Source organism: Pyxicephalus adspersus, chromosome 3 (assembly GCF_032062135.1).
Source record: "Pyxicephalus adspersus chromosome 3, UCB_Pads_2.0, whole genome shotgun sequence".
In the NCBI taxonomy this organism is placed as follows: Eukaryota; Metazoa; Chordata; class Amphibia; order Anura; family Pyxicephalidae; genus Pyxicephalus; species Pyxicephalus adspersus.
This window is the reverse complement of record NC_092860.1, coordinates 144,856,194-144,879,747: the sequence shown is the minus strand read 5'-3', so window position 1 is coordinate 144,879,747 and position 23,554 is coordinate 144,856,194. Positions and strand designations below refer to the sequence as shown.

Sequence of the window (23,554 nt, the reverse complement as noted above, 5' to 3'; positions counted from 1 at the left end):
GTGTCGATGTCTGTATCTGTCTGTCATTTGCTACCCCTATTTAAGGTACAGCGCTACATAATATGTTGGTGCTATATAAATCCTGTTTATTAATAATAATAGTATAGAAGCTTTGTCAGTAACATGACAGTCTCTCATATAATGTTATAGACTTTTTCTATGAACACAGTGGCCTACTTGGTAAAGTAGAATACTCCCAAGTTGACATACATTGCAGTTTTTCCAATAGTATAGAAGCTTTGTCAGTAACATAGCAGTTTCCTGGATAATTTTTGGACTTTCTCCATGAAAAAAGTGGTCTACCTGGTAACTGTCCAAGTATATATACCTTGGTGCTTCATCCAGTAACATAGCAATCTCTTTGATATTGTATAGACTTTTCCTAATGAATATACCAGTGTGCCCGATAACATAGTACAATTCAAGATTACTTACCTTTTAGTCTTTAATCAATGGGAATGCTTCTAAAGTAACATAGCAGTCTCTTTGATATTGCATACAATATAAGACTTTCCCTAGTAACACAATGACCTGCATGGTAAAGTAGGACACTTCAATCTTTTATACAATACAGTCTATTCAGTCATGTTGAGGCTCCTTCATTAATATAGCAATCTCTCTGATAATGTATGGCCTTTCTCCATGGACACACCAGTCCTTCCTGATAACATAAGACAGTTCAAGTTTACATACCTTTCAGTCTTTCCATGAATGAGGATGCTTCTTCAGTAACATAGAAGTCTCTCTGATAATATATAGTCCTAGTTGAATGACAGTATGTCTAGTAACATAAAACATTCCACAATTACATATGATGCAGTCTTTTTTTTTTTTGAATAATGTAGTAACGCCTATAATGTAGTCATCTCTATGATAATGTGTAGGATTAAGCTACATACACACGCTAGACTGTTGCCCCAAGATGAGCGGTTATGCGCGTTAAAAAAATCTAGCATGTGTACAGCTGTCTACTGATATTTTTCATCAATCTGTCGTGGTGGATCAATAGGTGACTGAGTAGAGATGACCGCTGTACTTTGTTATGGAGGAAGACACAGTGAGGTGCTGCTTGCTGTACAGTGCATGTTCATTGTTCTATTATAGAAGTTAACTCACTGCAGCAGGAATCTAAGGTCTGTACAAGGTTTAGTCTATGAACACATCAGGCTGTCTGGTGACTAAGCAATCTCACAGAAATTCTATGCAAGTATCCCCAAGATCGTATGGAAGACTCGTCACCTAGCATTCTACTTAATAGCACTGCAGTTATGTATGTCTATGAAATGGCATGAACAGCCAAAACAAGGACCACACCACCAACTAATGTGACCATTGCTCTCTGGAGGGTGGGAGTTTGAAAATAAGTCTTCACCCAATTCCAACAAATGCTATTCTTTTTTCTTTTATTCTTCTGTCAACTACAAACTACAGCCTTCTATGTAAAAGAGATAAAGAGGGGGCTTTCATAGCTCGAGTCAGAAAAGCTTCTTGAAGTGTTATCCGTACCCCCGCATGGATACAGTGTGTAATGAACAAATAAGCAGGTGAAATATATAAAAAAATCTAAACTAATGCAACCATAACATTTGAGGAAAGCAAATTCAAACTCCTTGTGCTTAGAATGTCCCTGCTTGGGTGTTGGTAACACTGTGGGTTTGCTGTTCTGGGTCCCAAGTCCTCATCACCCTTTTCTTTGTATTGTTTAAGCTGTTTGGTTGTTTTGTGGTTTGAACTTCCCCTCCACCCAGAAGCACATTGTTTGTCATTTAACTCTCTTATCTAGATTTGTACTTTTGACAGTTGATAATGTAATTGAGGTTCTGTGAGGTTGTGACACACTACATGGAAGGTCAAGATTGCAAAACGGAAGCCATGTTACTACTATATTTCTTGTTTGTTTGCATCCTTTTTGGGAGATTTGCTTCTTTTCCAGTTCTGTTTGGCACCTGCCAAATAGAAAGGAAGTGATATTCTTCCATCAGGAACGCCGACGGCATAAAATTTGAAGTTATAAAACTTTTCCATGACATCCAGAACTGTTGTTTGAAGTTGGGGTTTTGTACAATCAGCAGTGACCAGTTTTTTTTTTTTCCAGTCCTAGCAAGCTTTGGGCTTGGGTTAAAGTGCATGTTATTGACATGAATGTGAGCCACTTGCTAACTTTTAAATTAAATTTGCTCCACAGTTGTCTTCCTCCTGACCTGCATTTGACCTGCTTAAGCTCCTTTTGCATTCCCATAGATTTGATGAAGAGAAAAGCACCTCAGACATGAACAAAATGCTGTTGCCACTGGCCCTTGCTGTTTTAGGTAGTTTTGGCAGGTAGCACTATTGTCACAGCTTTGAGTTATATGAGTGCTAATTCTTATAATCCTGCGTGTTTCAGAGCGACATGGATTCCTGGCATGTGTTCCTACTGCTGGCGTGCTCGCTGACGTGCCTGGCTGAAGAAAATATCACCACAGGTGAGTGTAAGAAAAAAGTGTTTGTCAGATTGGTTCCTGCACTATTTAAAGAGACAGCATAGTGTATTTCCATTGGGCTCCAAGAAGCTGTAGGTGGGTGGCATTCCCTGTGATGTGACCTCACTTTTAAGTAACTACGCAAAAACAATCGGGAGGTGCGTCCAGTCAAAAGGGGCTTGGGAGAACACAGATATATATAGGGAATATATATATATATATATATATTTCCATATTTTTACTTCTGTAAGAAATATTCAAATGTGTAGAGCAGCCACTAGAAGGAGCACTTGAGCTCAGTGAAAACACATTACTTTATTTAAAAATTGTTTGGATAAGACATTTAGTTGCACAGAAGTGTTTTTCCCCAGTTAACGAACTTTTAGATGTACATTGAGGAGCGAGCAAGAAAACACATACATTGTGTAACCCTGCAAAAGCTGTAATCTTAAACTCTATATGTGGGGAGTAAATAGGGCTGCCTTTTTTCTTTACCTATATCAGTACAATGATATATTGTTATAAATGATAGTTCTGACTGGCAAAATGCAGTGCTGGATCTCTCAATCCCAAAGCAGGTGTGATCCATGACTATGCAGTACTGAGCTTGTTAATCGTTGCAGCAAAGCTCATGTCTTGTTCTCTTACTGATGACTGATAACCTCTCTGATGGTGATTTGTATAGACAGCAGTACACCTATGCTAATCTTTGATTTGGATAATTGCTAGAGAAGAAAAATTAAGTATGTTCAAGTCCTAGAACACATAAATATAATATATTGTAGTTAACCAATACTTAGATGTGGTTTCTGGTTTTCACCAAGTTAGGAAAATACCTACTGATCTTCTGAGAAATTTATTGTGCTTTTATCTTCTTGTGAAATAAACAAAAATCTCAAAAATGAATATCAGTCTTACAATTATAAATCCCTGTGCCCATCATGTAATGACAAAATGCAAAGCTGTTTATGGCCAAACCGAGGAGAACAATTTTGGGTGACCATGTAGATTAAATTAACCAATGAACAGGGATTATTATGCTTACAAGATCTCCAGATAAAACCATTTCATCTGTGCCCTGGAGCTTCATTTTTTTCCAGTTTTTCTTTTTAGATAATAGAAACCCTATTGGTGGTGGTTAGAACAAGTCAAGAAAATATCCTTATACCTAATGACCATTGAGACTAGCCCCTGGCACTATGATGATCCTAGCCCTGGCCCTGATCCTATTGAACTCCTCAAACTGTTTTTATGGGGTTTTGTTTTTGGACCTTTTAATCATGTGATGGGGCCATTTTAAGGATATGTTTCCTTGTGTACTTAGTGGTGTTTTCAGAGCTATTTAGTAATATATTTCTTTGCATTTCTAGTGTCTCCCACTATAGCACCTTTGAATATTACATCTGGTCCAACGCTACAGGTCCTCAATGTCCAACCCACTACAGACCTCAATGCTGGAGCAGATACCAAGCCAACAGAAACAGTCACCACCACGTCACCGGTGATCTTGGCCCCTACAAATAATGCTACAGACCCCATCTCCACGTACACCCCAGTGAGAAATGATTCGGACTCCAGCAATTACACACTGTTTGACAACACCACTTCTACGCCAACCACCGTTAATGTCGTCAGCAAAACCAGCACACTGGTGCCACCTATTATTGATGTAGAAACAACCATTGAGGACATTGAAGAGATAACAACTCCGGAAAGCTCAACTGATGAAAGCATCACATTGTCAGGTATGGAGAGCTTTGTGTAATGCTTCCTTGGATTTGTTCCCTCTGACCTAGAAAACTTATAAGGGGGGCAGTCTATGTATTGGTGTGAGCGGCACAGGGAGGGTATTCAGCTTTTTACCTGGGTTTAGATCTTAGTGTTTCTATAAAGGAGGGATAATACAGAGCTGGAGCTGATCCTGGTTTATAAGGGTAGAATTGTGGCTGAAGATGGACTGCAGAAAGTAATTGGAATCTGGCTGTAGACAAGGGGGTATAAAGGTGGCCAAGTGTACAATGATCACTATGTTACCATTGTTGCCTCGAAGTTTATGGTTTACATCTCTCTTCCAAAGATCTTCAGTATCTTAGACTTCTGGTTAAATCAAGGAACCCCCCTCCTTCCGACTGAGCTGTTGGTTCTTTACAATGACCCAAAGTCTCACTGGTTCATTAGTAACATGGGTCAGTGGGGGAACCACAGAGCACATAGTGCCAAAGGCAGAAGAATCTCCAGGCAGTGGTAGCTCTACAACTCATGCAGGTCAGTGGTATAGGCAGAGGGTCAGTAGTGCTGATTATTTTATTAGCAACAGACTTGCTTTAAAAAAGATTGATACAGAAATTTCAACAAGTCATGAAGGGGTAGTGAAATACTGAGTCTTGGACAGCTTTCCTATAAATGAAGCTATTGTAGCTGTCTCCAGATAGGGTGTGTTCTCTCTGTCCCCCTCCTTGTTCTATGAGTCTGCATGCATGGAATGCCAGAGTGCACACAGATAAAAACACCAAGGATTCTTCCTGTCAAATTTTCATCTTCTCGCCTTGTATAAACATGTAGGAACAGCTGAATGTTATTGACATACCTTTGTACGTCACAATGTTGTACTTCATTGTGATTCCCCCTTGCACTTCTACTCCAACAAACCAAACATATATGTCACATTCAGTGCTGGAACACCCTAAGTACTGGTCCATGGTATGTGACGATGAAACCAAAGCCACCACCGAGAGAGAGGAAAGGGAAATGCCTATAAAAAGTCTGCATGAAATAATTTGTTACATTCTGCAATGAATATTAGCAATATCTTTTTTTTTTTTTTAAATATAGCTTAATAGTTTATCATTAGTAGGGAGGGCGGATGTGTCAGACTTTTATGAATTGCTGAATCTCTGGGGTACAAAGACCTGTAATTTGGGGAGACAAAAATCTCTCAACACACACGGCCCAGAATAGGAGGGTAGATTCTACATCTCAGGACCTAGTGGTTTGTCTACCTTAAATAACAAAATTCTTTTGAGGAAAGTGCAGAGTACATGTTAGACAAAGAGAACAACAAAAGTTGTGAAAGAGGCCATATTCATCAATCAGGAACAACCATTACTTAACAGGGGTGGGGGGCATTCACACCATCTGTCTTCCACATATATTTTCAGTGTATCATCTGTACCCTATTGACTCAACAACAATTCACACCTCCAGTAATGTAAATAAAAGGACTAACAATGATGCAGACTTCCTGACACCAAGAGACGAGTTGTACAACTACAAAAGAAGGTTCCACATTTTTTCCATCTATTAGGTTTCATAAAAGTAATTTTTTGCTTTTTCTTTTTCTTCTAGACACAACACCAGGCCCCCAAGGTTTGTCTCAGGTTTTTTATATATTAAATGATATTTAATGTACAACTAAAGGCTTTGGGTTATCAATCTAAACAAATCCAAATTTTTACTATGGTTCTGATTTATTAAAGCTCTCCAATGCTGGATAGGATACCGTTTCCTTCCAGTGAAGGTGGGTGATCCAGCAAATCGATAATGGGTCTGGTCCAGAATTGAAAATATTTGCTAACAAATAGCATATTAGTTTTAAGAAATCCATTCTAGGTTTGCTGGGACACCCAGCTTCACTGTGGAAAGTGTTTCCTCTCCAGCTCGGGCCCTATGTGATCCACAATTCTCATAAAGCAAACAAGAATATTTGATTATTTACCCTCCCTGACTGAGCCAAATCCTCCTTCACCTGTGTAATGTATGCTCCCTTTCCCAGACATTGCAAAGGTTTCAGAAGCATTGTCAGTACTGTCAATATGGAAAGCAGAGGGCAGGACATGGTGTGGCCCGGTGCTGATTGACTATACAGCCTTATGGACTAGCAGTAACAGTGCTGATAATCACACCTCCAACATTTTAGTGGTACAAACAGCCTAAGACTACATGAGAGTGACAACTCTGCTCCGATATCAGGAGCAGTGCAGCGTTGTTGCCATATCGTCACATGAAGCTAGATTAGGTAAACTTCACTGGCAGAATCAACAGGTATTTGTGAACCACTGCAGGAGGAATAAAAAGCTCAGGTGGACCTATAATGCTGGACTTAGAATAAGTTGATCAATGGCTGCTCAAAAGTATGAGGGAAGCCATTTGAAACCAGTTTTGTACTGCATAGAACAGGAAAGGGTTGGAGATTTACTATTCTGTTTGGGAAAGGTGGAAGCTTTGCCCCCCCCCCCCCTCTGCACCAATTGTTGCCATATAAAATATTTGTATTAGGCACAGAAAAGCTATTCTATTTCTATTTGCTTTGTATGTACCAGTATAGCCCCATGAGACATTAACTGCCTACAAATGCATCATATTTGCAACATGCAAATGTTTTCAGACAAGCAGGTGTGCAGCTCTGACTAGCTATCCCCCTGGTTTATTGCATGAACATTAAGGTTGTAGTTGTGTCCCCGCTGCACAGCCCCCTAGGTTTTGCTTAGGTTGTCTAGAGAATGATTGGCTTTTTCATTGACAAAAAGGCATAATCATGGTACATACTGTAGCTGTAAAATTAAAATGTGTATATGAAGCTAAGTGTAATAATAGTTCTTCAGCTGATCACAAGCTTGTTATTTCAGCAGTCCTGACAATGCCCCATTGTTCTTCGTGCCACAACTCCCGATTCTCCAATATGTAGATGTAGTTCTGCGCTGAACACGTTGTCTTGTAACTCCAGTGAAAGGACACAGCTTTAATTCCTTCTCTCCTGGCAGTTTTGCCTATTAGGCTGAGAAGACTATTTTCATACATCAGAGATACATATGCTGTCTACCCTTTTGTAGTGTATTTAACTCCTTGTTGTTTGTGGTTCCAGATGAAACGCCCATTATTGCAGTCATGGTGGCGCTTTCCTCCTTGCTCATCATTGTCTTCATCATCATCGTCCTCTACATGCTGAGGTGAGTCTTCTAAAAAGCACAATTTTCTGCAAGCTGGAGTTTTAGTTATTCTTTTTTATTCGTTATAGAAAGACATTGGCACCCCTTGTACTGCCGGATGCTGATTTGTTATCCTAAACAGTTTGTGAGCATCCAATATTATAAATATAGGGTTCCTCTCACCCATGCCTTGCGTATATAAGCCTTATACAAGAATATGGAGTGTGTGTCTGGGTATTTGTGCCTATTTATCCAAAAGTACATTTGTGCCGTCACATACTGATGTTGGCCCATATGGATGTTTTAATTCCCTCCAAAGGTGTTAGGATGAGGTCAGGGCTTGTGCAAACTAATCAACCCTGTCTTAATTAGGCAAGCTTTGTGCTGGGACACAATCAAACTGGAACAAAAAATGGCCTTTCCCAAACTGCTACCACAAGGTTGAAAGTGCACAATGTTTAATATATCTGTTTATTTTGTAACAGTAACATTGTCCTTCACTGGATTACCCTGAACTCATTAATTAGGAGGGATGTCCACATTCTTTTACCCATATAATTTAGGTGTGATGGTCAGGTAACCTTTCATATAGTGTATATATTACAGAATGCTCCCCAGAATTTTTTAAGCTTGTTGGAAAGAAGCTGTAGCCAGGTGATGACCCCTGTATTGTGACCCAACTTTTCAGTGACCACCCAAGTGCTGGGTGGTGCGCCTGGCTAAAAGGGTCTGGGGGGAACACTGCGCTCTATGAATATATGGTATCCATATTGAATTACAGGGAGGGCCTTTTTCATATCCTAATACACCAGCTTTAACTTGAAGCAAACGTACTATGCAGCATTATATCTGCTTCTTTTGAAATTGATAGTTTTAGAGATGCCCGTTAGGACCGGTTCTCTTCAGTTACTGATGAGAATAGGTTAGGAAATCAGTGAGAGCGTTTTTATTTTCCTCCATAAGCTGGTTTTAAATGATCAATTGTACAGCACTTTTACATATATGTAACAAGCATCATTTTTATTTCTTTATATATAAAGATATTAACATAATTGCTTTATGCATCGTTCTTTGGCAAAATACATTTTTTGAAGATTTTTTTGTAAATAGTAAAGTCTATATCATTGCTAGTATTGCTGTCTCTGCCAAGAATTTGTTATTTGCAAGATTGTTATACAGGGCTAAATATGAATTTCCTCCTTCTATGTATCACTCCATCTCTGGGTTGATTAGTGAGATGTCGCTCTCTTGCTGGTGACTCACATTCTGCAGAGTTTCCATCAGTGATGTCATGCTCATCCGGGCGACAAGGTAAGTATTTTCTCTGCAGTGAGTTGCCATCAGCGACAGGATTCCTAGTCTGTTTCTGGTTCTGTAAGCAGATAAATGAGGCAATGCTCTATCGCTGATGGAAATGCTGCAGAATATCACTCGCCAGTGAGGGAGTAAAGTGTTTCTCATACAGCCATCATTTCCAGTGATAGCATAGCAAATGTGACATGGCCTTAACACATGCAGATGCAGATTATCACATCTATCTTAAACTGTAAAAATAATAGCTTCCTTTTGATTGTAAGTAGAAATAAAAACTAGGAAAATGCTGACTTTTTTATGTGGAAGAAAATTTAAAAAAGGTAAATATGGGTTCTTCAGGAATTAATCTCTTGACTTCAGATCAGCACCAACATTTACCACCAGACCTCTGTTCATCTCTATCTACACCTTTAGACCCCAGATCGGCTCCAAACCCTTCACTTTTTTGGTTCTCCGATCAACCCCAAACCTTTGACCTTCAAACTTCAGATCGACTCCCAACCCTTCACTGTTTCAATCATCAGATCAGCCCCAAACCTTTTACTTTTGCTCCTCGGACCAGCCTCAGTCCCTGCACCTTCACTTCTAAAATCAGCACCAAACCCTTCATCTTAAGACTTCAGATCATCCCCAACCATTTCCATCGCATCTTTGTTTATACCCAAAGTCTTCCCCTTTAAACTGCATATCAACCTGGAACCCTTTATCTTTCTACCAGCCCTAAACCATTAACCATCAGATCGGCCAAAACCCCAGACCTTCAGTACTCAGATTGGTCCCAAGCCCTTTATTCTTTAGATCAGTGCCAGACCCTTTAATTTTAGACCTCATTTCAGCCCCATACCCCTTGACCCTCAATCCTCCGATCAGCACCAAAACCCATAACCTTCAGTCTTCAGAACAATCCCAAACCCTTAATCTTCAGATTTGTGCCAGATCCTTTATTTTAGAACTCAGAACAATCTCCTAAGCTCTTTACTTTCAGTTCACAGATTGGCCCCAAACCTTTCACCTTCAGTGCTGTGATCAGTCCCAAACTTTTCACTTTCAGGAATGCAGGGATTTCTGTGCTGTGGGAAATTGTTCTAGTGGTTTCTGATGCCTGCTGTAGACAAACAACTAGATTATCAATTAGTCTAAAGAGCGGAAAAGATTCATTATTCATATGAATGACTTCCTGACCTTCTACTCGACCTCTGTATGTCACAAAGACTCCGAATCCTTCATTGCAGTTTAAATTTCACAAACAGCAGAGACACTTCTGGGTCTTAGTATAGTGTTTACCAAGTCTCTGCACTAATTTCATTTTTATTTTGTTTTCATGCTTAGATTAGGCTGGAATACCAATATGTGCTGAATATTCCCTCTACTCTTCTGTAATCTTCATTATACAGAAGTCAGTCCTGGAGGACTTTAAGTCGGCTTATCTTTTCTTATGATGGAAAGAAGCAGTACTCGAGGGATTTGGGATAATTGGGGTAAAGAAGGGAGCATATTTGATTTTACAGGCCTTGGCTCACTAAAGAGAACCAGTCAGACAGAAATATATCAGAGCCCTCTTAATTTATTGTTATTATGTATGCAGCAAGCAACATTGTAACTCCTTAGATCCAAATAAAATTGTGGACATACTACACAGCAAAGAAAAGATTGTTCTGAAATGCAATTTTATTTATAAAACAGGGAATCTGACATTCCCTCAAACATTTCCTGGTGGGAATCAATTACTGCCATTGAAACACATAGAACTGGAAGATTCCCATGAGGGAATGTCTGATTTCCTGTTTTTTAAATCAAGCCCACATAGAGTGCATTTCACTATTTTTGAAGAGTGGGGATGATATTTTTATTTTGACTACAACCTTATTGTGTTCTGTGAAAGAGAAATGAGAAACTCTGCCCTCTCTATCCTGTGAGCATTGTTGCCAGGACAGAAAGTCCCCACAATTCTTATTGCATTTACTAAACAGAAATCCAGGGGAACTTTAGAAGTCTGCATTCATAATTGTCTGGCCTATATCCATAATGAGCAGCACAGGAATTTATAACAAATGTTTCACCATAGGACCATGTGCTATGGCATTTGTTTTTTCCCTTATTAACACTGACATCTTCATCAAACCGCCTCCTGGTCCTGATATCTTCATGTAGGTTTGGGAATATGAAAGGCATGCTCACCAAGGCACGCTGGTAACACATGTGCACCGATGATGTCATTAGTCTCCTGCAGATGTGCATAGGTACCAGGATTTACATGACTGTGTCCACTATAAGCTCAAATTTTAGTCAGGAAGGTGATGCTGATGATGCCATGTTTTTGGGTAGATGAGTTGATGATGGCATCACTGTGAGTAGTACTGTGATCCCTGTAACCTTGAATACATACCTGGAAGCGTTTACTACATTACTAGACATGTATCTAACATGAAATATATTTTTGATATATTTGAATTTATATATTTGATGCTACAGATTTTAAAAGAAAATTACTATATTCTAAGGTTATTGATAAAGTGACATAAGCTCACCTTTAATCTATCCTTCTAGGTTCAAGAAGTACAAGCAAGCAGGCAGTCAGTCCAACTCTTTCCGATTGTCCAATGGCCGAACTGATGACATGGGTAAGTCTGCGAGCCATCAAACTAAACAACTAACTGGTGAAAGTTTTTTTATTTAAGGATATCAAGTACAGAATACTACCAGAGGGTCCACCAAGAATGCCACTGTCCATGTAACTTCTTGTGCTGAAGCTGATTCAATGTTATTAGCCTTCCCTCCTTACTTTTTGTGTACTTCTAACACCCTTCCATATGTAATTGGTAGGATGAACAGGCACAATCCAGGTTCTGTTCGACTGGGATTATAGCGTCATTTTTCGGTCCGAAGCAATGAATGATTAGAATATTTTAAGCCTCCTGCATAATTTAGGAAAAAGAAAGTAAATTGAAATTTTCCTCATGGCAGGTGGGTGACGCTGGGAATTTTAGGTGATCACATTGTGAGAGCATAGGTGTCAAACATAGGTGGACTGATTATTTTTATTACTGGTGTTGCTATTTTTATAAGTTTTCTTTTCTAACAACAGAGCCTCAAAGTATGCCACTCTTGGCAAGATCTCCCAGCACCAATCGCAAGTACCCGCCACTGCCTGTCGAAAAGCTGGAGGAAGAGATTAACAGAAGAATGGCGGATGATAACAAATTGTTTCGGGAAGAGTTTAATGTGAGTTTTAAAAAATTTCCATGTATCCTGTGCTGCTGTTCAAAAGCAATTACAAAAGATTTAATTTCTACAGACACTTTGATGAATAGTTTCACCTAAAATAGATTTCTTCATTTGAGTAAAAGGAGTTTGAGTTTGATCCCCCACCAAGCTTTACTGGGATCCTGGTGGTAATATCTTGACACAACCTTACAATATGTTTGAAAGTTTAAGACTGTGTATACACTGAAAATGATCTTTTATAATCGTCTCCAGCAACAAAAAAAGTGACAGGTGAATGAACAAGCACTGTACACACAGTGCCTGTTTTTTTGTATGGAGAGAGAGGACTATTCATGGTCTTAGCACCCGAAAAACCTAACTTGTTACAACATCTAGGCCAGGAAAAGAATTGCTCATGGTCCCAGCATGGGGCGAAAGTTACCTGAGTCAGCATCTAAGCCAGAAGAACAACTATTCATGGTTCAAACGTGGGTAGAAAAGATTCTGATCCAATATACTGGCCAGGGGAAGGACTCTACAAGGTCCTAGCTTGGAGAAGGTAACTTTATCCAACATTTGGGCTAAAGGAAGGACAATTTATGATCCTAGCATTGGGAGAATGTAACATAATCTAAGATACAGGCCAAGGGAAGTATTGTAACACAGGAAGAAAATAACCTGAGCCAGCATCCAAAGGAGGAAACCTGAGTCGCCATCTGCACAGTTAGACGGGGAGTGTCTATAACACGGCAAATCTTCAAATGCTTTTAGTAATACAATAGCAGATTGTTTAGTGATGTGTAGTTGTTGCTGAGTGTTCCTTACCAGGTTGCAAAATTGCACTTGAGAAGAAAATCAGTATATGTTTGTACAATTGTTCTCTAAGCCTAGAAACACCCGATTCAATGAGTATTTGGTTTGTTTTTCTCTTTCAGTTTTTGCAGTAATTAGTCAAAGTCTCATGAAGTAGTTGTATCAGCAGGAACCTCACTAATGAGACATCAGGTCAATACTTTCAGATGATGAATTTTCTATGTATTTTAACAGATTTGTGTTCTATAACAATCTGTATGTCACTTTCCTGCCGCCTAGAGGACAGTTTTGGAACGTCAATTCTAGCATTGATACTCCATAATAGTTAGATGTATGTCTGGAAATGATTTAACTTACATATATTTCAATCTGCAGGCTCTTCCAGCCTGTCCTATCCAAGCTACGTGTGAAGCTGCCTCAAACGAAGAGAACAAAGAAAAGAACAGATATGTTAACATACTGCCCTGTAAGTGTTTGAACCCATTCATTGAAGATCTGATAAACCTAGAACTGTTCCTTAGTGCTTGATATCTTCAGATCTGTTGGCATGAACCTGTAGTGGCATAGCCACTCTTGCTCATCCAGTACTCCATCATGCTATGCAGACCCAAACCAAGTGATAAAATCAAAAGAATTTTTCACAACTGTCTGGTTCATGCAGCACAGATATTTGGGTGCTTTGATCATGTTGTATTCCTGATGAGCAATAAATAGCTTCCTTATGAAAAATGTAGTTTGCTCCATATTTGGAATATAATAACAATATAATTCTATCATCTGCATCCATTAAATAAAAGATGATTTCTATTGGTTTCCTCATTTGCTGTTTGGCATTTAGGAGTATTGCATGCCATAGCAGAATTCTCCTGCTAAAAAAGTGATCTGTTAAGGATTTCGAAGAACCTCATTATCATCTGACTTCACGGGTTCCAGATATGAGAAATTACGCTGCACTACAGGAATTCATAAGCCAAATCTAAATCAAGTCTCCAATGTAGCAGATTATTTTGCGCATCAAAAATCCAAACTGCCACTAATGCCTGTAATATGTTGTTGGTTCATAAATGTTCATATATAAAATTTCTTTTTCTACATTTGCAGATGACCATTCCAGGGTCCACCTATCACCCATAGAAGGAGTGCCTGATTCTGACTACATTAATTCTTCTTTTATCAACGTGAGTGTATTGACATCATCATCTAAAGTGACATGATAGGACCTAATACCGGCTGCAATTTTTCTATGAATGGTGTCTAAACAATAAGAGGACACAAAGGACCTGTCACAAATAAAAACATCTGGGCTAACCCCTGTGAACTCCTCCTGAAAATGTCAGCCGGCCATTTTTGGTGCTGCAGGATTGCGGATAGAGTGCTGCAATGGAGCTGACAGGATGGATCCAACACAAGCGGGTTGGATCCAACACAAGCGGGTTGGATTTCTAAAGCAATGCAAACATTATGACTGGTCCTTACTGTGATAACGTTATCAAACGCCTAAGATGCATACTTCCATATCATAATGAGATTTTACCTAGACCTGCCTTATCCTGAGATTAGTGTGAAACTCTGGTCATTGATAAAAGACAAACCTCCCCTCCCATGTAGGCACATTGTGTGTAATTCTTTCCCTTGAGCCTTTGTCATTTTTTAAAAATATTTTTTTTTACTAGTACAACATACCAAATATAGATCAGCACCATTAAAATGAGTCACATATAGTATGATATATGTGAAGGAAGCTATAAGGTAAGGCATGTTGATGAATGCTATAGTTGTACCTCTGTCTGTACTTATGGAAGCAGTGATCTGTCTTTTAGTTCTTTATTCTTCTGAGCCAGTAAATGGTTCAGCTTGGGATTAAGGCATGTCTCTGCCCGGTGATCAGTCTAAAGCTGCGTACACACTTCCAATTTTTATCGTTGGTAAACGAACGACGAACGATCCTGCACGATATCTGCGAAAAGATATTGTACACACGATAGATGCGATCGTTTGAACGATACAGGAAGTGACGTGCACCACAGGAAGTGAGCGAATGTTCGTTCACCGCGCATGCTCAGACCATGGATGATCACTGAACTACCGTACACACGATAGATGGTCAACGATCGTCGTCCAATCCGATCCGCCGGTCCGGTCGTTCATTTCCAACGACTATCCTCGTTCGTCGGCGTCGTTGGTTACTTTTTTTACGAACGATTTTTGGCCAATCGGTCATTCGTTCGTCGTTCATTTCCAACGATAAAAATTGGAAGTGTGTACGCAGCTTTAAGTCTGCACTCCTCCCAGGATAATGTATACATAACTCTGCCTATTGGTTGGTAACAGAGCAGCAAGATAACAGCTTTATAGGTGACATTGTAATGCTTCTGTAAGAGTCCCATGTCATCCAGGACCCACACAGTTTAGTTTGTTAGGATTCCAGTTGCTATTTCAAGCACAAAGGGATTAACAATGATCTATGTTGTCTTTTAGGGTTATCAAGAGAAGAACAAGTTTATAGCTGCACAAGGTAAATATCTGTTATATTATCCCACAGGGCTTTACATTTCGACCATTTGATTAAGGAAGGAAGCAATGGGTCTCCATAAGGGGGAGGGTTAAGTATGCTTAAAGTGAACCTTTGCTTTGCCCCTGCAGAGCTCCGAATAAACTTTGAATCACAGATTGGAGTTTACACAGAGATTTCAGTCTTAGCTTTCTGCAGGCATACAGAATAAGAAAACTGCAAGTGCAATGTATGCATGCAAGCAACACATTTCATTGTATAATGTTGTAATAGTGACTAAGATCTGTTTGTAGTTTGCAACTTTATATGGGTTTTCTAATTGTTAGGAAGCTTTTTTTTATGTCTTTTAATCATATGAAATGATTTACCATCTGGTGCCACAAAATAAAGAATGGTGGTTATTTTTTTGGTCTGGAAAGGATAAACTGGACCAATTGTGGTTCATTCAACGCTCAGCGAATCTTTTTGATGTTTGCCTTTTCACTGCACATTATTGAAAGGGGCTTGCTGCTCTTATATGGATGAGGGGGGAATTAACCAAATCGTAACCATGCCCGCTGGTTTGCTATTGTATAAAGGTGGGCGGTTTTTGGAGGCGAGACTCCTCCCATTCTTTAAATCTTTATGTAGGATTTTGGTTGTGTATTCACCAAGTTTCTATTCCTATGTGTACATTTAATTATTAGTAAGATTCTGATAAAATAGATTTTGCTGTTGTGTTCTTGCTATAATATTTCCTTTTTCTTTCTATAGGGCCAAAAGAGGAAACTGTAAATGATTTCTGGAGGATGATCTGGGAACAAAATACTGCAACTATTGTCATGGTAACAAACCTGAAAGAAAGGAAAGAAGTAAGTAGGATTTAGTCTCTAAATGCATGTTTAAGGGCACACTGCGCCTCAATGCATATGATTTCTTCTTAACATACAAACATTTAGGTCTTGTTGCAGTATGCAGCAGTAGGTACTGGACATTCTTAATAAATGGCATGGCAATGCACTTGTGCATGCATAGTGCACTACTCATCCCAATACAGAACTGTGGGTAGTGTGTGCAGGCCTATATTTTATTTGATTTTACCAATAGCACCACATGCAGGTGAAATCTGGTATCACATTCCAACTTGTCACACAGTTAATGTCTTCTGAAAGTTTCAGGTTCATTGGAATTATCTGGAGGGTGATTTAAATTTCCAGGTGGAACATATTAAAAGTTTAATTGTTTAAGGTTAACCATTTGCCTAACCTTATTCCAATGATACTGGGTCTACAAGTGAGGGGAAAGAACACTTGGACAAAAACAACTAAAAATAGTTTTTTTGATGCTGTAATAAAATGTGTTTGTTGTGTGTTCCTGCATATTCCCCATTGCCTTTGATACTTTTAACTTTTGATTTATAGAATTGTATTAATAGGTTATTTTTGTTCCCCGCAGTGTAAATGTGCTCAGTACTGGCCTGACCAGGGTTGCTGGACATATGGAAATATCCGTGTATCAGTAGAAGATATGACCGTCTTGGTGGATTACACCATACGCAAATTCTGCATCCAGCAGGTAACAGCCTGTTTCTATGATCATTGTGAAATTTACCAATAAATGAGAATATTGCTAGTAAGGGAAAATTCTGCCCATTGTGCTTGATTTAATTAGGTGGACTTGTCTTTTCTTTCCAAAGGTAACAATTCCTGACCAGCATGTTTTAGGTCAGTGAGACAAAATTGGAGCCTTTAGATGAGCGTAATATTAGATAACCAGCAGAAGGAAAGACCAGCAATAACAATCTCAGTGCAGGCTTTCTATAGCGAATGACGGTACCCACATGTTTTCTAGGTACATTAGGTGCTGATAGACAAAATAATGCAGGGGGGATTACTAACCTTGTGATTCTGTTACAACTTCTCATCCATTAGGTTGGTGATGTCACCAATAAGAAGCCCCAGCGCCTTGTAACGCAGTTCCATTTCACCAGCTGGCCTGATTTTGGGGTGCCTTTTACTCCTATAGGGATGCTAAAGTTCCTAAAAAAGGTTAAAGCCTGTAATCCACAGTATGCCGGAGCAATTGTTGTACATTGCAGGTGAGCGTGTGTGTCTATATATGTATGTGCATGTTTGTAGATATTATACATGACTTTCCTGTGATACAGTGGCAGCTTGTAAAACTGTTGTGGTACATCAGTGACAAAACTACCACTATATTTAAGCCATAAAATGCTGCTTCCTACATTGGCTACCTAAAGAACCAATAACATTAGTTTTATTTAAAGTAAAAGTGACAATGTCTTTGTAAAGAAAAATCTCACCTCCCAGCGTTTGCAGTGGCTTCACCCCTCTCCTATATGCTTCACTCAGAGATTGTCTGGTGAGAATGGTCAATGGTCAATGACATGGTCTCTTTTAAAATAGTAGAAAAAACATATTAAATATTATTTATAAAATTCCTTTTATTTTTCTTTTAAATTCACCTTAAACATAACTCCTAAAGGTGCTTAGAAATAGTCATTTTTCCATACAAATCCATTAAACCCCTTTCCTCTTACCTTGATATACACTTTTAGATGATGGTTGATGATGTCAGTGAAGTGCTTGATGATGTCAGTGAAAGTACAATGGATTTATGAGTAGTATCAACAGGTGATACAATTTTATATTATAGGAAAGACGCCAATAAACGTAAAGTGCTGTGCTATTCATATTCTCTAATTTTTTACTATTATTATTATTATTATTGTTAATATTATTACCCAGTGTTTATATAGAGCTGAAATATTACACAGGACTTACCAAGTTTTCAAAAACTTTTTGTGTTTGGCCTTCAGTGCTGGCGTAGGTCGTACAGGAACCTTCATAGTCATAGATGCCATGCTGGATATGATGAACGCAGAGAAAAAAGTAGATGTTTATGGATTTGTTAGTCGGATACGAGCTCAGCGCTGCCAGATGGTACAAACAGATGTAAGTATTCATAATCGATAAATATACAATATATAAACCGCTTACTTTCCTTTGTCTACAAAAGACAACACATCCTTTCATTTACATTATCTAATCTTACTGAATGCACTGTGTTTTTTCAAGTATTCGTTAACATTAACTCAGAATACTTGTGGTGATAAAAAAAAAATAGTGTTTTTAAAACTAAGAGTAATGTATAGAAAATGAAAATACAATATTTACACAATAATGAATACAGGCCTGGTGCAAGGGATTCCAAAAAATACAGATTTTCTCGACATTTCTGTGGCGGGCTTCAAAAAAAAAAAAAAAAGTAAGTTAAAAGTTTTTTTTCAGCGTGTATTGAATGTCCCTTTTTGGGTGTTTTTGTTTAGATGCAGTACGTCTTTATTTATCAAGCACTGCTGGAACATTATCTGTATGGAGACACAGAGCTAGAAGTCACGTCCCTGGAAACCCACCTACAGAAGCTGTACAACAAAATCCCGGGGACTAACAGTAATGGCCTAGAGGAGGAATTCAAGGTGAGATTAAAAGTCTTATGAACTTTTGCTGAGGCACTGGGGGTGGTAAAGAATGTGCAACATCAACCCTTTTCACAAAAGTCTGGGGAAAGCTCCTTTCTTGTAGCAGTATGACTGTACCCTGTGTACAATGCTGGCTACATAAAGACATGGCATGGTGTGAAGGAAGCCCTGAAGCCTAGGATAAACAAGAACAGCAGTCACCAACCAGTGGTCCTGGCCTCAGGCTGTTGGACCCCGCTGAAGGAGCTCACCGACCAGAGCCGTTGGACCACATCCCCTGTACGTATCGCAAGCTCAGGGCAGTGGGCGGGTTATGTCTCTGGACACAAACTGCCCACTTTACCATCGCAGGCTCAGACTTGGGATGGTGGAGTGGGCAGGTTCTGGCATCATGACGCCACTATAGGGGAAGTTTCTTCCCTTTTGAGTGACACCCGGCTCCCCGCTCATGCGCTGTTTGGAGCCGGCAAATTAGTGGTTCGTTGGTCCGAAAAGGTTGGCGACCACTGAACTAGAATACCAATTGTGTGCCTGTTCTTTTCATCCAAAAGCAGTTGGTGCTGGTAAGGATAGTACAGTTAAGGATAGTTGGGCACAAAATTGCAATGTCACCCTCCAAAGTCTTATGGAAAGCCATTGGTGAAAATTGGAGACTTAGTGGGGGAACTATTCATGTTATTCAAATGAGATGTCCAACCATTTTATATAGTTGTGATGAACGGGGTCCGCAAACTATTTTGCTATATATTGTAGTTTTCTGTTTGATTATGTACACAGCCATTGAAAATGCTGAATCGTGTCCAACATAAAAACTGCATGTTTCTCCTTCCAGAAACTAACGTCCATTAAAATTCAGAACGACAAAATGAGGACGGGAAATCTGCCAGCCAACATGAAGAAAAACAGAGTACTGCAGATCATTCCATGTAAGATTAATCCTATCATGTAGCCTGTTTTGGTTTTGCACCATTCTTTGTTGTGCAGTACCTTGCCAAATACACTGAATTATTCACATTGGTCCTTGCAGCCTATTGTGTACTAGCTAATGAATACTAACCAACGTAATTAATGACTCCATATCTGATTGGAAACCGAAAAATTGGTTTCTTACTGTGATTGGGTGCTGAATTTCTTTCTGATCCTATTCTTTTATTGGACTGGAAGTGAAAATCTTTGTGCTCTGTGCTTAACATTTTTTTACCTTTATTTCTGCAGATGAATTCAACAGGGTCATTATTCCTGTGAAGAGAGGAGAGGAGAATACAGATTATGTAAATGCCTCTTTTATTGATGTAAGTTCATTTTACATTTCTTATATGAAATCGAATAATACACCTCATGTGTGATATCTGCAAATCGCAGCATTACTATCCCAGGAACATATCACAGTATGCATGGCCACGCAGGTAGTACAGTCTCAATGCAATCAACATGGGATATTTAAAGGAAGATTCTGATTGTCAAAGACAAGTATGGGAGATGTTAAAGTCTGTAAAATCAGCAGTCCTATAAGGTCATGAAAAAATAGGATTCTAATTGATATATTCTTACTTGCTGTATCCAAAACAAATATAAAATGTTTTTATCAATGCATTGGTTATATCTAATAATTTAAGGATCTAATTTCTTGGTTTGGAAATAGGTTCCAGTTTCAACTAAACATTTTAGTTTTATAATGCTCAATGATGCCAGCCCTAACTATGTAAAGTTGGTGCAGACCAAGGGCCCACTTACACTGCACTGGTAACAGGCTGCCTCTACGGCAAAGCACACAGAAATGTTCATGCACCAGTTCTGGCTACACATTTTATTGTGCTGAGGAGGTGCATAGGGTGCCATTAAGAATGAATTGCACTGCATTGTACAGTTGTGCAGTTCCTGCAGCCACAGGATGGAAGGGCACTCCCACAAAAGTTGGACTTCCTTACAAAAGGCTTTTCCTGCCATAAGTAAGAAGTTTGGAATTTGCAATAGAAATTTATACCAATTAGGCACATTTTTCTTTTCGTTGATGCAGGTTCTCATCTTTAGGTAGGTTTATGTTGGTGGTCTTGTGATTACAGTGGAGGACTCCTTTACTGGTGACTAATTTTTGTACTTTGTTCCTCTTGTCCTGTAGGGTTACCGACAAAAGGACTCGTACATTGCCAGTCAGGGGCCATTGCGGCACACAATAGAAGATTTCTGGCGGATGATCTGGGAGTGGAAGTCATGTTCAATCGTCATGTTAACAGAACTGGAGGAGCGGGGGCAGGTAATATTCCCATATATATGGATGATGATTGGTCTGTTAGTGTGTACAGCCCTAACTATAAATGGCATTAAAATGACCAAACAAATGTTCAACCTAAGAGACCATATACACACAAGACCCAATACTTGTTCATTCACACAGTGGATTTATCAAAGTTAACCAGGAATGAAGATAGACTATCATTGGTGAATATGAGTGATCCAGCAAACCTGGAATGGATTTTTTCAAATCTATTCCTATTTGGCAAATGTTTTCAATCCTTGACCAAATCCATCCCAGGTTTGCTGGTGTGGGGGCCTGCCATAAATCTTACAACTGCTGATTCAATACAGCATTGCAAATATGTGAAATGGCCTTTAGGACCTGAACAACTCTGCTTAGGGCCACCTTGTTGCCCAGATATGTATATTTAAATGCACATTGATTAGCAAGGACACACATTCCACACATTGCACAATACCTTACTGTTAACCACTAGAGTTGGTTTATGTAAAATATGTATTTGTAATTGCAGTCATGGTTCCTTAAATAACATCTTTGCTTTTTTCTTTTTAGGAAAAATGTGCACAGTATTGGCCTTCAGAAGGGACCATGTCCTTTGGTGATATTACCATAGAGCTAAAAAAGGAAGAAGAGTGTGAAAGCTACACAGTGCGAGACCTGCTGGTCACCAACACCAGGGTGAGGATTTATGATGTCCGCCATCTTGTTGGGGAAAACATAATGATTCAGATCTATATATAGACCTTCTAACTTAGATTCTAATACCTCATTAAGGGAGTGTGTTGCTTGGTCACATGAACATATCAATAAGGTCTTCAGAACATAATGTCCATTTCATGTTTGGTGCCGATCAAGCCTATCAAACTGCTTCCTAGAGAATGTGCTGAAAATGTGTAAAACATAGTATTGATTTATGTGGGCAGAGTTGGAGGGATGGGTATTTGGAGCATATTAATTGAGTAATAGGTGCTGTCTGATATACCTTTGGAGTCACTTGGTAGATGTCAAAAGATTTGTGCTTTCCGTGGGTCAGTAATAGATTAGCTGCACTTGCTTCTTCAAAGATTATCACCTGCCTTTAAAATCCTGTTCAGGGGTGCTCAGGGCAGATGGTTGTATGGCGTATGCAGCCCTTCATAGTCCCATGTTGCATCTGCAGAGCTTTTGCATGGAGTGAACAAATCGATTACCAAGTGTTGTCCTCAGTCCAGCGTTACAAATGCGCTGACACCAATGAGTACAATTTTTATGTAACTACACTATATAGATTATATACAGTACTTTAATTATTAAACACACTCATTCTTCAGCTTGCTTTATTATTACATGTACTGGTATTATTATTACACAGTATTTATATAGTGCCATCACTTTACACAGCGCTTTAAGAAGTCATGTCACTAGCTGTCCCTCAAAGGGGCTTACAATGTAATCTCTCTACCTCAGTCAAATGTTTTTTTTATTACAGTTTAAGGTCATGTTTGGGGGAAGCCAATTAACCTAACTGCATGTTTTTGGATGTGGTAGAAAATCGGAGTACCCAGAGAAATTCGGGAGAACCTGCAAACTTCATGCAGATGGTGTCCTAGCCGAGATTAGAACCTAGGACCCAGCGCTGCAAAGTCCAGAGCCACCGTGCTGTTCTTTATTAATATATTTTAATAATTATAGGGATCTTACACTTTTATTAGGTCTATTTTGGCTCTAATAACAACTTTGCGCTCATTGATTTTCTGCATAGAAGTACCTAAAAAGCGTTGCCTGAGCATTGTCAGTAGTAGGAGACCTGTAGGGTTGTGATTTGTATCCACAGTATTATATTGTCTGTGTCATATATCACAATGAGACTTCTATTTCATTCAGGAAAACAAAGCCCGCCAAATTAGACAGTTCCACTTTCATGGGTGGCCTGAGGTTGGAATACCCACTGATGGGAAAGGGATGATAAATATCATTGCAGCTGTCCAAAAACAGCAACAGCAGTCTGGGAATCACCCTATCACCGTACATTGCAGGTAAGTACTAGTACTTCATCTAGGTGGATACTTTATAATTTTACAGTACATAAACATACAATGGTACATTGTCCAGATAAGTACCCTATAACCACATACTGCAGGTGAGTTCTACATCCAGGAGGTAACCTATTACCATACACTTCAGGTGAATAATGGTGTTAGCAGTGTTCTCCCCAGAAATTTTTTTCAGCTGGGTGGTAAAAAAGTGAGCGGGGCTAGACACGGCAAATTTGGAGCTCCTAGTTATTTATGCCATAGGTAACCCCTGCTATGGTATCAGTGTTCTACCTGCCCCATATAATTTGTTCCAATTTTCTAATGCCTAGCTTGTTGGAATGTACAATTAGTAGTGTAATATTGTGATCAATGTGGCTTAACAAATTAGGCTTAGTTCACATTGCCAGTAAAAAATGCCCCTCCTGAGTGACTACTTCTTGGCAACTGCTGGGCACCTGGGATTGGTAACCGGTAATAACTCCTGGGCACCTAGGATTGGTAACCGGTAATAACTCCTGGGCACCTGGGATTGGTAACCGGTGATAACTGCTGGGCACCTGGGATTGGTAAC

The 23,554-nt window shown here is 39.2% G+C and overlaps 1 protein-coding gene across 1 annotated transcript in view; it reads left to right on the top strand.

Moving 5' to 3' along the window:
* Positions 1-23,554, top strand: part of PTPRA (protein tyrosine phosphatase receptor type A) — a 36,610-nt gene that overhangs the window by 5,973 nt on the left and 7,083 nt on the right. Inside the window, exons 2-20 of the mRNA XM_072406635.1 lie at positions 2,387-2,465; positions 3,833-4,207; positions 5,808-5,828; positions 7,324-7,408; positions 11,249-11,322; positions 11,787-11,923; positions 13,094-13,184; positions 13,820-13,896; positions 15,197-15,233; positions 15,984-16,081; positions 16,665-16,784; positions 17,141-17,307; positions 18,049-18,184; positions 18,559-18,708; positions 19,544-19,637; positions 19,927-20,003; positions 20,831-20,965; positions 21,521-21,646; positions 22,832-22,983. Coding sequence (XP_072262736.1) covers positions 2,393-2,465; positions 3,833-4,207; positions 5,808-5,828; positions 7,324-7,408; positions 11,249-11,322; positions 11,787-11,923; positions 13,094-13,184; positions 13,820-13,896; positions 15,197-15,233; positions 15,984-16,081; positions 16,665-16,784; positions 17,141-17,307; positions 18,049-18,184; positions 18,559-18,708; positions 19,544-19,637; positions 19,927-20,003; positions 20,831-20,965; positions 21,521-21,646; positions 22,832-22,983 — 2,225 coding nt within the window. The 5' untranslated portion in view covers positions 2,387-2,392. The remainder of the gene's footprint in view (positions 1-2,386; positions 2,466-3,832; positions 4,208-5,807; positions 5,829-7,323; positions 7,409-11,248; positions 11,323-11,786; positions 11,924-13,093; positions 13,185-13,819; positions 13,897-15,196; positions 15,234-15,983; positions 16,082-16,664; positions 16,785-17,140; positions 17,308-18,048; positions 18,185-18,558; positions 18,709-19,543; positions 19,638-19,926; positions 20,004-20,830; positions 20,966-21,520; positions 21,647-22,831; positions 22,984-23,554) is intronic.